We start from the raw sequence: 15,458 nt of genomic DNA, 5'->3' as shown, positions 1-15,458 counted from the left end.
CGAGTTATTTCAAATATGCACTCAAGCTAACCGCTGTTTGAAATCACGCTCGAATGAGAGGCGATGGTAGTGACCTCATTGAGCTCTTACCTAACTACAGGTAGCTCCGGAATTTAAAAAATTGGCAAGTTTGACAACTGTGAAAAGTCAAAAAATATAAAATATTTGACTCATAATAGCTACCTCTTGGCTTGAAAAAGATTAAATGTTTTATAAAAGTAAGATAATTTCGTAATTTTTTATGCAAATACCCCAGTGAATTGTAAATCAATTAGATGGTCGAAAATTTTGTAACTTATATGGTTGGTGTTTGGTATGAATGAAGTTGCTGCTGGTTGCTCATTTAGGGGGTTCGGCATAGCGAGTCCACGTGTGAAATGATCAAATAGTCTTGAATATAGCTAAATTATTGCTTACATGATTACTCGTGTTTCTTAAGTGATAACTCAACTGTAATAAAATGAAAATACGGACTACTACCCGCAGCTCATCCACCTTGAAGCTCCTGATCGCCGCCAACTTAGCAGACGCCAAACTTGATGTAGAGGTTGCTGGTCAGTAATTTTGGTTACTCTATGAGAATGACCGTAAGCTCGAATTCATTGAATAATTGCGTAGTTTTAAAACTTCTGCCTAAAATAGACGGTAAATTTGTACCCAAATCACACGTTCCAGTGGAATACATTTGTTGTGTGTTTTGGTGCTGAAAGAATTGTTTACTGGCTTGATACTGTCAGAATTGTCATAGACCTCGACATTTTAGTTGCACCTCCTTGTTTGATGTTCGTAAGCCTACTCGTTAACAATAGCCAATTTAGAATTATTGAGTTTTTAACGTGCTAAATGATGGATCAAATGTGTGGAAGAATGTGTTTCGTATAATCATGAGATAACTTATTAATTAGCAATTTTTTATTAGACTCCTCAGGTTTGTCTACGAAAGGGCAAACGCTTCTCATTCTAGATAATGGGAGGGAAATATTTTCTTCTAATGCTGGGGCATGGCTGTTGATGAAGGAAAAGTTTGGGAAGAAGCCAGCAGAAGAATCAATTTTGGATCAGTGGCTGGAATGGGAAGCAGTTGTTTTGCAGGTAAGTTAATCCTAATTTTAATATAGAATCAAAGGTGATATTTTTTGTGCCCATGGAAATTATGATTGATCCAGTTAACTTATGAAATTTTCATTTTTGGCGGATAAGTAATTATTATTCTATTATCCTTTGGAAGATTCCTCAGATTCATCATCTGATTCCTCAGATTCATCTGTAAGTAGAGAGTAAAAAAGAATTCTCAGTATTGGTTCCCTGTGATTGGCTTCATTCATTCTGGACAAGTTCTCCCATTATGTCATGACACAACTGTGGAGACCAGTCATCCCTTCATGTCTCGTTGTATGCATCCGTTAGCTCCTTCATTATCTCTTAAGGCCTGGTTACACGTTACATCAACACATACAAGTTAATGTATGAATGCGAGAACGAACACCAAAATTCACCATGTAACCACCCAACTTGTGCGAATGCATGCACAGAAAATAGAACCTGTTCTAATTTGGTTCATGCATTCGTACATGTTCCGTTCTGGTCCAACAAAATCATTCACGCAAACGTACGTCAGCTTGTACATGTTAATGTAGTACCATGTAACCAGGCCTTTACACTTCCCTGCTCTCGGAGAAAACTTTCCTTGTCTCCGCTTCTTCTGCCTAGTTAACTTCAATTAAACATGATAAATTTATCAAATTACTTTTACTGTGGTTACGATTCATCTCCATTGAAAGTTAATTCTATTGTGCATCTTAAAAGACTTAAAAGGCTGTTGATCCATTTGTTAAAATTATCATTTAAAGTGCGAGATGTATAGTCCCTTCTTCTGACTGCTGTCTTTTTTTCTTGTTCCTTGCATATTTTCACCTTAAGTATTGGCTCCTTGCGTTTGTAATTTTTCTTGAAAATTGCCATTGCTTTTGGTGTGTACTGTAATAGTACTATATGTTCCTAAAATGTATAATATGCATTCTTGAGCTCTAGTGTTGAAGCGTATGTAGGACCCTAAATATTTGAGTGAAATGAGCCCGCATTTTTATTTTTTTTACCTTCCTTCTAGGGAAACTTGTCCTTTAATTTCTTTACTTGGAATCTCCTAAGGGTCATTCCATGTCAGTCCACCCTAGCAATGGCACCCACCAACTTGGATTTTAATGATATTTTTGTCATTAGCTACTACCGCCTATCTAATGACCCTTGTAAAATATTTCCCCACTTTCATAGTTTGCAAAATATGAGGGGTCGAAGTTTGAGATGCTTGCTCAGAAGGAACGGTAGTGGGATTTGAAATTCCAGAGTGCAGGGCACAAGGTAAAAATTCATAGCTCAGAAAGCACTTAATATATTTGAATGAAATTTTTACCATTTGTCTATCCAAGGTCTACGTGGGTTCTGTCTTTTATTCCCGAAGCATTGCTATGCTTGCCAAAATAATAAAACAGTTTTTAATTCACTGATTTTTTGAGCTCAAAAACACTGCTTTATATTGCTTCAACCAAAAGGCAGAGTAGTTAACTCATCCAATTTTTTTTAAATTGGAGGCATATATGTGCTCCAATATGTATACTGTGAAATATAAGTGGTGGTGTTTTGACTGCCACTATGAGTATTTAAGGTTTTACCTTTTTTCTGTCTCAGTGAGAGAGATTTTGGACCCATACTGTAAAATGATATGTAGGTATGTAATGCCTAAAAACTTAAAACCTGGAAAGCAAAAATGGCGTTCTGCAGTATGTTGTGCATGAGTAATATCTTGTCAATAATTTCTCATTTCAGCCTGCAGCTGATTCAACCCATCCTCTTAGAAATGAGAAGAGGCCATCAAATGATGAAATAATCACCAAAGTAGAGCAGGCTTTGAAAAAGTCTAGTTACTTGGCTGAGGTAAGTGTCACAATGTTAAAGTAGCTCAAATTAAAATCTGCCCTTCTTAGAACATATTTAACGATACCACGCTTTTGCTTTTTTATGGATAAAAAATTACCCATTTAGTTAGTGATTCTACTGTTTGGTGGTACCTGAAAGTTTGAATTGGTCGAAAATTTACTTGTTGTGACAATAATAAAAATTTATGAAATGTTCCTGAGTCATATTGAAAAAAAAAATAATTATAATTTATGTATGCTTTCCAAGATCTGTATGCTTGTGTTGCAATGTTTTTGTGCATGTACCAAAAAAATGAGCATTATATTTCTTTAAAAATTTATGTGACTGTTCCACAGTATGAATTTTTGATTATTGTGTTTCTACAAGCCCCAATACTCTCTGATGTTCCTCTAAAATTCAATAAATATTGTAAAAATTCCTTGAAAAATATCCATTGGTGCCTGAACTATGATGATAGTAAATTCAATAATTTTTTAACTCTATGTCCTCCTTTAGAGTCAGCCTGAGCATATGTCTCATCTTCCAGTAACTGGTTTTATTTTCGGTTGAAAGTTGTATTATGAGTATTTCGTATGATTATTATGCTGCCAATAAATACCCCTTGGTATGTCATATTATATGGCACCAACAACTAGGGATGGACGGATCCAACATTTTTTCAGATCTGATTCCCTAATTTAAGGTATTGGATCTCTAGATAGTTTTGGATCTAAATACATTTTTAATGGTACCCTATTAACAAAATAATAAAATTAATCAAGTTGCTTTGAGTTCATGCAGTAAAAGTAATGCTATTTTGCTTGCATCTACATTAAGTGATTATTTTCACTTCTTTGAGGCTTTTATTTGGACAAAATCAAATGTTTGAAGTGCACTTTCAAGTAAAATATTGCATTCACTGTAAAATATTGCATTTGAGTAAAACTTAACACCTCTTGGTCCGGCACCCTTTAAACTAGACTAGCCATTGGGGCCGGTCATATTATATGCCATAGGCCTCAATATATGTTCAAACTATTATAACGTCGATAAAAAAGACGTCAATAAGAAAAACTTTCACAAAAACAAACAGTAAAGCTACCTGAAGACGCACAAACCAGAACTAGGTCGAAATAGTTCCAAATAAATCCGTAGAGGTCAGCAGGAGATTGCACTGCATGAAAACGTAAAAACGCGTGATCGGCACATAAGCGCTGGCGGCAGAAACACGTAAAAACACGTGTGCAGACCATAATGTGTTAACAAATGGTAAATACCAATGTGAGGAATAAAAAAAACTTTAAAGTTCTAATTCAAAACTTGGGCACTTAAGCTTCATTGAGTATGGGAGTGCGGGATAAAATTGTAATACATACTATCGAATTATGTTAATTAACTTGCTTGACGAACTTCTCACATGTAAATAAGAAGAAGGCATTTGAAAGCCTATAAAATGACCTTATTGCATTAAATCTGCCTAAAATAAAAATTATGAAACAAGTCATCTCTGCGGGGCCTCCACTGCAGATGACAGATGATTTACAGTTGCGATGAGCAACCTGCATGGTAATCTTAGAAACTTTGTGTTCTCATTATAGTTTACTGAGAAGTTACCAATTATTGTTGAATTATTCTCCCTGCTAAGATAGGTTTGCATTTAGGAGCATTTGAGAATTACTCTGGCCATATCCACCCCCATTATGGACTTCCCTCTTCAATTCCCAGTAAGGCCTACTCCCTTTCATTTATCCTATTCTCTTCCTCCTCCCCACTGGTCTACCAAGAATTCTTCCCTCTAGCATGGTTTTTAACATCCCACCCTGCTCAGTACTCACTCAATCCAAACCCTCTGCATTTTCTGTATCTTTTTTAGCATCTCTTCCATCACGTCCAGTACATACTTAGTCATTCCTCATTTTACCTGCCCACTTTACCTCCTCCATTCTCATCCTCACTAACATTCTGAACTCTTCTAGTCACTTCTCTTCTTGCTCCTACAGTGCCCATCTTTCAGTACCTTAAAAAACAATCAAAATCAGACTGCTCTCAGCTTTTATTCTAATTCTTTTGTAATGATCCTCTCGATGATGATTTTGTGATGCCGGCCTCGGTGGCGGCGGGGTAACGTTCCAAACGGCTCGCCTGCCAAACAAGAGGTCGCGGGTTCGAGTCCCGCCTGGGTAGGTTTCCCCGATTCAGGGCATGGTCGTTTGTGTACGTTTATTTGTTACATTTGTTGAACACCCCGGTGTAAAATGGCCAACAAGAGCTGTATCCGGTGGTTTGGGAGTAAAATAAAATAAAAAATAAATAAAAATTAGCTCCTTCCTATGCAGGAACACCTCCTTTGCTGATGCCAGGGCTCAACCGTGAAAACCTTAAAACCGTGAATAAGCCGTGAATTTCTTCTACCGTGAAAAAACCTGGAAAAAGCCGTGAATTTCGTCATAAAACCTTAAAAATCTCTCCAAATTGATTTTAGAACTACGATTGAAAGAGCAAAAAAAATTGATATGTCGATCATGTTTCAAGGTCAGTCATGCGCAGACACTGTCCATGCATTTATCTGCACACGTATATTCTAAGTGCAATACTATTGGTCTGTGTGCCGTGATGACACATTGACCTTAAGCCTGTACCAAAGCCAGAAGACTGGTAACCAAAGTGTTCATTAACCCTGGCAAAAATTCAGACACTTCTTAATTTCCCGGGCACCCTGGTCCCTCCATTTTCCCGCTCACAACCTTTAGCCGGAGCTGAATTTTGCAAACAATACGTGATGTCAGGAGAGATAGCACATTCATTGCTGCATTTGCATTCACAGCGTCTGTCGCGTTTGTTAAATTTTTAGTGAACACATGGCCAATGAACGTTACACGATCAGTATTTCTGCCTAAAATGGTTTAACTAAAAACCGTGAATTTGACGACATCTAGACCGTGAAAACCTGGAAAAAGCCATGAATTTTATATTTTGTTTTAAGTGGTAACCATGTAATGCTATTCTCGTCCTTATGGCTTAACTGCCTTGTCCATTTTCTCCGATATGCTGCCCAAATACATGTATGAACTAAGTTACCAATGAATTGAATTTTTAATAATGTGTGATACATGCTTATTTTCCAGACCAAAGGAGCCACTGTTGCTGATGTCTGTGTTTGGTCATCACTACATTTTATGATCGCGGATCAGGATGATTTACTGTCGTCTTATCCTGAAGTAAAGAAGTGGTATGATAAACTTTCATCCTTGGAGGCTTTCAAGGTAAGAGAATAATGCTATTGTTAACCAATTACTTCATTGGTATTAACATACCTATTTATATTTATTTAGCCTGGGACTATTCATTTTGGCATCATCATGTAGAAAAGGAAACATCACTTCTCTTATTTTTTACCATACGTCTCGCATTCCAGTTTTCAATCCACATTTTCCATGGGTTCTGGATTTTGTTTTCTTAAATATCAGCTGAAAATTGGGATAGAAATGCAATTGAGTGTGGTCTTAGTCACACTTTTTGTTAACTTTTTCTCCAGTAGAACATAGATGTATCGTAATGGTGAGGCATCAGTACTGCTGTATATATTGATGTGCCTAAAGTATTTCCTCATTGTCTTGGATATTGTCTTTTAGGCAGCTGTACAGAAGCTCAGTGTATTTAAGGCACCAAGTGGCCCTCAGCCAGAGAGTGGTAAGGCCAAAGTACAGGCTGTGAAACCTAAACCCCCTGTTGCAGCAGCTTCTCCAAAGAAAGCTCCCGTCAATTTGGTAAGCAAATTTATTTTTATTTGCACACTAATCTTAAGAATTTACCTACCAAGGTGGGCAATCTTTGCTTATCAGCTGACATTTTTAATATTTATCCAGTGGTTATATGAATAGGTTGTGAATTATAGTAGAAAAATTGTCTGTTTTTCTTGCTGTACAAAATATAAAAAATTTTCTTCCATTGGTACATAATACTTCATGCTCTTGCTCAAATATATGTCTTACAAACTCATATTGTTACTGAAGAATTTGTACTAAACATTCCATGCTTTTAGGGATGTGGTAGTACTTGAAAATTCAAGTCGAGTAGTTGGTTCGGTTGTATTAAATGCTTTGAGTACTATTAAGAATATTGAGTTGAGTGGAGTTTTTTTTTGATTAAAGAGTTGTTGAGGCCAGTAGGTTCAAAAATTTACCAACAGTGAGTGCAGTCTTTCTAGGAGTTTGGATACATATGTAGTTAAAATTAAGTGTCCCGGAGGTTATTAGAGGGTATTAGAGGTATTATTAGAGGTTAACTCATTTCAATTGTCTGATTGAAACTGTTTAAGACACACAAATTTTCATTCATCTCCAAATTCTGGCGTAATTACTATCAATGTTCCTCATCTTTTCCCTTTTGCATCTGGCCAACAGCTCACAAGAGAACGGGCCCTAGGGGATTGGGTAAATTATAATATGTTGGTGCAAGCATTACATATTAAATTTACTAGTCAAGAAATTAACATAGTGCATACGACTCATCTTGACTCAATACTAGGAAGTAGTTACAATTCAACTTGATACTCGACTCAAAGACTTCAAAAAGTACTACTCGCATGTCCCTTAACAAAATTTTCACTTGCTCATGACCAGGGTTGATAAAAATCATGATTTTTTTCAAAAAAATCATTTTTGTTGATTTTTTTTATTTAAATCAGATTTTATTGATTTAAATAGGATTTTATTGATTTAAATGAGATTTTTATGATTCTCCATTCATCAAAAATTCAGTTATTTGCAAAACTAACTATTTGGGCTGCATATTGGAGAATGATCGTTTGCAGAAACAATAAGAGGCAACATACTCTAAACATAATACAGAATCAATACAGAATAGTCAATCAGGGGAGAGAACTATGGAAATGCCAATGGTATCAAATTAAAAATTACACCAGCATAATATAAAATTGCCATTGGAAGTATCAAATGTGCTATATTATGCGGTTCTAAAGCATATGAAGTTTAGAAAAATTCTGTAATTGCAACTTTGTATGGTGCCTACGGTTAGAAGTTAAATCAGAAAACAATTTTTTTCAACGGATACACTAGTATTCTAACCAAAGCCATTTTTTTAAATTTTCATGTTACATGCATTCCTACAGTATCATTTCTATTTAAGATCCACCATTGTGCTGATAACTGTCGATTCATTGTATTGATTAAGAAATAAAAATAAAAATTATACACTTACAGCTTCCTTTTCTTGACTCTTTAAAAATCAAACATATAGATCACATTATGATTTAAATCACCTGATTTTTTTAAATAAAAATCAAGTGATTTAAATCGTGATTTAAATCATGATGTAAATCAAAGTGATTTAAATCAATCGACCCTGCTCATGACCTCTACTCCAATAAAAGGGAGTCATGATTTTTTGAGAAATTGGCAAAGAATTCAGTGTTGGGCTGGTGTATTAGGGTTCATCACTCATTAAAATTAGCCGCACATCATTATTTCCAATTTAAAACTCTGTGGTCATCCTGTTAATAGTTTCGATCACTAGTCACATCCATTTTTTCTATAATTGTCAGTTCATTTTGATATCTTCTGTAACAGGAAAGTGAATCCCCTGAGCCTGGTGTTGCATCTGAAGATGAAATTGTTCTGGCTGTGAAAAATTGGAAACTTGGCCCACAAAATGGACCAAAGGCAAAAACACCTGTTAAACCAGTGTAAACATCATCACTCTGTTCAGTATTTGTCTTTAAATATGGAACTTCATATAATGGATAATTTTGGGTGTATTTTCCTTTGAATGTGTGCTATACTGAGTAATAATTTCAGGCTTCCCGTGGGTGGAGAGAGGAACATCTTAATTACCTCAGCCTTACCATATGTGAATAACGTACCTCATTTGGGTAACATAATTGGCTGTGTTCTCTCTGCTGATGTGTTTGCTAGGTAAGGTGTCAATTAACTTTTAAAAGCATTGGTTTTGAATTGAAACATTTAATTTAATAGAAACCCCAATGCATGTTACATATTCTCTTTTGAGAATTTTCAATAGGAATTTTTATTTTTCATTATTAAATGTACTTATAAGTGATTCCTGTGAGTTTGCATTAAAGTAAATGCTGCATACTTTTATTCTAGTGGTGCCATTTGATAGCAGTAGAGTAAAGATAACTATTCTTTGCAATGAACAGAATCTTAATTGGATTATTTTGATAAAAGGCTGTGTCAGAGGATAGGCATTCATTATTACTTATGTAACATGCCATACCAGTATCATTGAAAATTAAATCCTGCACAACATTTTTGGGTCATTCTTCTATTCAATTTTGTGAAAAGATGTTAATCTATTCATAATTGTAAGAAAAAGTGTTACAAAATCAACTTCAATTCATTCATAATTATTGCAGGTATTGCAGATTGCGAGGGTATAATGCCCTTTATATTTGTGGAACAGATGAATATGGCACTGCAACAGAAACAAAGGCTTTAGAAGAGGGAGTAACCCCTCAGGATATCTGTGATCGATACCATAAACTTCATGCTCAAGTATACCAGTGGTTTAATATATCCTTTGATCACTTTGGTCGAACATCAACCATTCAGCATGCTGCCATTTGCCAGAAATTGTTCTCTGAAGTTCATAGAAATGGCTATACCATCACTGACTCTGTGGAACAACAGTACTGTAAAAATTGCAAAAGGTGAGCAGTTCCTCTTATCATTCATATTGCATGTATTCCACTCTTATTGGTGGAAGCATATGCTTTTCTTCCCCTTTGGAAATAATCCAACACTTTGAACTATCCTTATACTTCTTAACTCATAACCTTTGATTATGCAGATGTTTTCATTTACATTAATTTTTGTAGTAACTTTAACTTAGGGTATTTGTTTGTCTTGCCCTAGAGGATGTTTTATTTTATAAGAGGAAATTCAATTTGTTGTAAATTTGATTAATATCTATATATTGAGTGAGGTCAAATGAGCATGAAGCAAGCTTTCTCTTGAAATGTTTTGCAGTTCACCCATTTGAATTAAATATAAGGGCCCTTGTTTCACTTACTGACAACATAAATTTGTCACTAATTCATATAAAGTCCTGACCACCCCAGATGAAGTGGAAAGCTGAAAGTTTGCTTGCTGGAGACTGGTAAGATTTTGGAAGACAATCACAAAATTGCGATTGAAATATTAGTTATATTTTCCAATAATTGAAGGGTTGATGCTTTTTTTGAAGAGCTATCCCTTAACGCATTCAGTGCGGAGCACATCAATTGACATGCTCTGCCGGTCGTTCCGGGAGTCCTTTCTCCCCCTCCGTTCCAAACTTATATCCACTCCTGAGTTTTTTGATCGTGTGTATGGCCTTCAGTAAGGTTCTCTCTTTCGAACAATGTGCACCATTTGTAAATAGCAGTATTTTAACAGAAGGTATAGTGCGGAAGATTCCCCTCTTTTTTTTTCTTATTTTACCGGCCGATTGTGATGACTTTCATAAAAATCGGGCCTGCATTGAATGTGTTAATGCAAATCCCTGGAATCTGGAAAAATAATTCTTAACAGCAAAGAGAGTCTCATATTTTAAGCTTGATGTGACTTGACTGATTTACTGGTTCATACACTCATAAACACACTTTTTTCAGCTCCTTCAAAAATAATATAGTGTATCCTCTTCCAAAATTATCTTTCAGTTCAAACAATTTATACTGGAAAATTCAAATTTATATGAATCATTATCAATTGAAATTATTGAAATTTTTCTTGTATTTTATAGGTTTCTAGCTGATCGTTTTGTGGAGGGAACTTGCCCTTGGTGTGCTTATGAAGATGCTCGAGGTGATCAGTGTGATTCTTGTGGCCGTTTGGTTAATGCTAACGAGCTGAAGAATCCACGTTGTAAGCTCTGTTCCAACACTCCATGCCTCAAGACATCTACGCATCTTTTTCTTGATCTTCCTAAGGTATTACTCCCACTGTGTGTTGTCGACATTTCACTATCTTTATTGAGGATATTTAGTCATAGCTTATATGTTACCGTAAACTGTAGGAGGTAGTTGGTTCTAAATTTTGTATTGAATTGTTAAGTAAATAATTATCTGTGGTACCTGTGAATGAATATGAGAATGAGGGGGAGATTTAGATATCTGGCCTGACAGAAATGGAGAAAAATTAGTGATGGTGATGTACTTTTGTTCATACAAAAATTTATGCAGTGAACTCTCGTTATTATGAAGTTCACTGGATAAAAAAAACCGGATAACAAACTTTGTAAGAGCATTTCTTTTAGGAATCATTGCAGAAAAACATTCTTTGCCAAATTTTCTTGTCTCTTCAATCTCCCATACTTGTACTCGCACTGCAGAATAGCTTCAGATTCATGTGCATGATATGTGCAATTAAATTACGCACAAATACAGTAAGTCCTCGACATACAACACACCTTGTTCATAAGTTGATAAACCTATGCAAAGCATCGAAAAGTGTGGTTATCCAGCTGAATGCAACACTGCATTCGTGAGTGATGATATGGTAAGTTATATTGTCACTGTGATTGCTATTCTATATTGCATTCTCCATTTTGAACAATGGGTATGTATGTTGACCTAAATGCCATTGATCAGGTCTCCAAGTCTCAGATACCGTATATCTCCGAATATAGTCCCCCCTTTTTTTCCAAAAATGGCCGCGGAAAAGTAAGGGGGGGGGACTATAATCGAGTGTAATCCAGTTTAGCATACTAAAGGTGACCATAAAGTAATAAATAACGGCATAATGGCTAATGTTCTCGTAGTCTTTCTATTTGAGTATATTTATGAGGATTATAATCGGAGATATTAGTAAATACTGCCACGTTTTACCGGAAATTAAGACAATTTTTACCACAAATGTTGTACAGATACGATTATTCCGATTCAAATAGCATATCGAATATGCGTTTTCACGGAATCCATTGGGTAACCGCTAATTTTTCTTGGAAAAGTATTGTTAGAATAATTCAATCGACACTGATCACTTAATGACGCAAAACAGTAAATAATTAAAATGAAAACTAAACACACACTATCATTACATTAATCGAACACTAGAATTGAATCAATAGTATATGTACCCGTCGCTCATTTAATAACTACACGATTTAAATAATTGCGAAAAATAAACAGATAAAGTGAACCTTTCGTGACGATTTAGCATTTCATTGCGTCCGTAGCTACTATACGTCCATGTGCCCGTGCGGTTCGTGTTTACAACCACTGCCTTTACCGCCTTCGCAGGACAAGAATGTGCAATAGGTGATGCATTTGTTTCTGAAAAGGCGCAATAATCGACGACTTTAAACCAGAAGCGCCGGCATTACTGCATTTGATCGAAATACAGCGACTCAGCATCGAAAGTGTAATCAATTTATTGAGGAATATCTTCAATTCGCCAGGGTAAATAGGATCGATAAATTACGTCGCATAACGTTTCGCAATTATTTCCGCGATATTTTATTTATTAAAAATAATTTTACGTTCAACAGTGAGGTGATGGATCAAGTAGAAAGATGATCAATCCTGCCGCAGATTAGAGGCCTTCAAAGACGGAGTTTTGATGCCAATTTAAAAATAGCCGTTGCAGAATACGCCGTAAATCATAGTATTTACAGCGCTTGCAAAGCGCTAATACATCGCGGAAGTCATTTCGGGGGTCTCGATGCGGCAGATTCAAAGAATTAGAGGAAAATATCGTCGAATTTGTGCGCAAATGCAGAGCAGAAGCTCTTTGTGTAACTTATGCAATGATTCGCGACGAGGCATTGAAAATTGATATAATTTTTTTCAGTTTTAATGTTTGTTGGAAAAAGTTTATTTCTTAATTTTATTACTTTGATATTTGTAAGTCCTGTAGTTTAATTATTTTGCTTAGCAGGCATTTGATAGCAATATTTTTATGATATTTATAACTTATTTAACACAATTTTATTTAGATTTCCTAAATTCTTCAGGTCACTTGGATTTGTGATGACTTGATGGGTGTGTTACACTGGATCTAAGGAAGTTTCAGGGCCAAATGCAATACTGTTTATGGGCTTTAAGTTAAAGCTTATATATTGACATTGTCTGTAGTCATTTGGAAATCAAAAATATTAATAATTTGTGAAGGTTTAAAAAATACAATAGCCTTGGATACTTAAAAAAATTCTCATTTTTTCATTACATCTGGTTAAGGAACTATAAATTACTGATACATGCAATGGATCACAACATGTTTTAGGTATAGTTATTTTGTTATGATGGAAAATATGTGAACAGATTTGTTCTTAATCTTCACAGAAAATAATAGTTTTTATTGAATCTAGAATCTTAACTTGCTAACCACAGAAAAATTGCCTTCCTTTACATTTTAAAATTTTTCCCAAAACTGAGGTCTCAAAATTGGGGGGGGGGGGGACTATATTCGGAGATATACGGTAAGTGAGTAACTTTGAAGAATGTATGCAGAATGTATTTTTTTCATGGGAATTGGACTGATATCAAGGCGGGATTTTTTTCTGCGAGACAACTATCTGTGTAAAACAGTTAGCTGGTGTGAAGTTTGAAATGATATTCACTTCATGCTCCTGCAAATTTAATCGAGTACCTCTCTTATTTTTAGATTGAGCCAAAGTTGCGGGATTGGATGAACACAGTTTCAGATGGGTGGAGCAACAACTCGCAAGTAATCGCACGCTCATGGCTGAAAGATGGACTCAAACCACGCTGTATTACCAGAGACCTCAAGTGGGGAATCCCTGTGCCTGTTCAGGGATTTGAAGGCAAGGTACTATGAAGCTTATATTCATACTTAGGATTGTAATATATCACTAGCAAGTGGTGGGGAGAATATCTAGAAGCTCGAATTTGTGGGCGTGCAGTACTACGTGAAATACCTACTTATAATTCAATGGGCTATTGGGAGAACAACATCCTACATCAGTCATCTAGTATTACTATTGGTGAACACATACGGTGGAAAAGGAATGAAATTTATTCCTGTAACTTTTTTCCATTCACAGTGATAATTAAGTATCCCCTCTTAACATTCATTAAATGCCTGTGAATACCCTTATACATTAATATCATGTTCATCTGTTTGTGCTATCCTCCCCATGTGTATTATCAATTCACAGTTGATGTTGCTACTGCTAGAATTCACTAAGAACTTCAACATCGCATTGTTACTAAAACACAAAACTTCAAGAGTGTGTTGACAACGATCAATGTCCAGTTATGATTGTGATCCTAACTCATTTTATGTGTTTCATATTGATGTACTGCATTAGTTATTTTCCTATTTATGTTTCTGGTTAAAATTAAGGCAATTGATTTCAGACAGAGATGCAGTAAAACCTCCAATTAATGAAATTTATGGGACCAATATTTTGAGTGTACTTTGATTGGGTGTTCACTCCTTGTAGGAATTTTGCACATTGCGTCACATAAATTAGTGAATTTCAAGGTTGCAGACCATTGTTAGTAAAATTATCTCACATGATGGCATAATTTTATCCGCACTGCCTAATTTAGCACTTTCTAGGCTTCCTTATTCATCTGTCTTCTCTATCTAACTCTAACTGGAGACATTAACAAGGTGTACTCTACAGATTTTGATCGGGCTTGGTAGAATGGTTGTGTTAAGTCATTAATGCCCAAATGTGAAATTTCCATTGCCACAAAATCAGTTTAGTGGATATTTTAGCCTCCGTTTCCTTTCAAGTTACTAGCTTATTACCCGTATTCCTTTTAGGAGCCCAGAATCTTATGGGTCTGTAGTGAGGAACACCAGAGGATGGTGTGCCAGCTAGGACATCTCTGCTCTGCTCCAATGTGAGGGCCTCCAACAGAAAACTTGCAAATAATAAGATTATCGAAGAGAACATAATTTTTCGGCAAAATTTTTTGTGAAGGGGTAAATTTTATGAGACAGGAGCAGCTTTTTATTTTGTTAATCGGAAGGAAGTTTTCTAAAACAAGAGTTTGTTCATTGGGGGTATTTACCAATTTATTTAGTATAAGTAGGTCATAGGCAAGACAGTGGCATTTTTTCATTCGCCGGAGTTCATTATTTATTGTATTGGGAATCAGTTAGGCAGTTGTTGAAAATTTTTGAATGTATTAGAGATGAGAAATTTTATCCATATTCCATAATTTCAAGGATGTGATAAACATGAAGCAGTTTCAGTGTCCATCTTAGTTCCAATACTTATTCATTTATCAATATTACAACTGTCAATGAAGCAAATGAACAACAGAATAGATAAATAAGCTTTAATAAATAAAAAAGAACATGAATTGGTGGTACATAGGTAATTAAGTAAATGAAGTATCTAATCAAATTATGTATTTGTTGGCACAAAAATTCTGTGGAGGAAAAATAATTTTCTCTGGTCAAGGAAAATGATTTTTTCTCTTTGAAATTTCCTCACCAAATGTGCACTTGCTGATGACTCCATGAAGGTACACCACAGGCTAGTTTTTAGTTATTTCTTTGCGTAAAATTTGTTGGTAAAGTGCCGGAAATACCATCTTATCTACTCAA

General features: G+C 35.4%; 1 protein-coding gene across 1 annotated transcript in view; it reads left to right on the top strand.

The window, feature by feature from the left end:
• Positions 1 to 248: 248 nt before the first annotated feature.
• The window catches only part of LOC124159273 (methionine--tRNA ligase, cytoplasmic), a 29,198-nt gene continuing 13,988 nt past the window's right edge, over positions 249 to 15,458 (top strand). The window contains exons 1-10 of the mRNA XM_046534972.1: positions 249 to 554; positions 920 to 1,092; positions 2,824 to 2,931; positions 6,039 to 6,176; positions 6,546 to 6,680; positions 8,502 to 8,617; positions 8,730 to 8,846; positions 9,308 to 9,601; positions 10,675 to 10,861; positions 13,536 to 13,700. Coding sequence (XP_046390928.1) covers positions 461 to 554; positions 920 to 1,092; positions 2,824 to 2,931; positions 6,039 to 6,176; positions 6,546 to 6,680; positions 8,502 to 8,617; positions 8,730 to 8,846; positions 9,308 to 9,601; positions 10,675 to 10,861; positions 13,536 to 13,700 — 1,527 coding nt within the window. The 5' untranslated portion in view covers positions 249 to 460. The remainder of the gene's footprint in view (positions 555 to 919; positions 1,093 to 2,823; positions 2,932 to 6,038; positions 6,177 to 6,545; positions 6,681 to 8,501; positions 8,618 to 8,729; positions 8,847 to 9,307; positions 9,602 to 10,674; positions 10,862 to 13,535; positions 13,701 to 15,458) is intronic.

The sequence above is a fragment of the Ischnura elegans genome, chromosome 5 (assembly GCF_921293095.1).
Source record: "Ischnura elegans chromosome 5, ioIscEleg1.1, whole genome shotgun sequence".
Lineage (NCBI taxonomy): Eukaryota > Metazoa > Arthropoda > Insecta > Odonata > Coenagrionidae > Ischnura > Ischnura elegans.
Note: the sequence above shows the minus strand (reverse complement) of the source record. Positions and strands in the feature narration are given on the sequence as shown.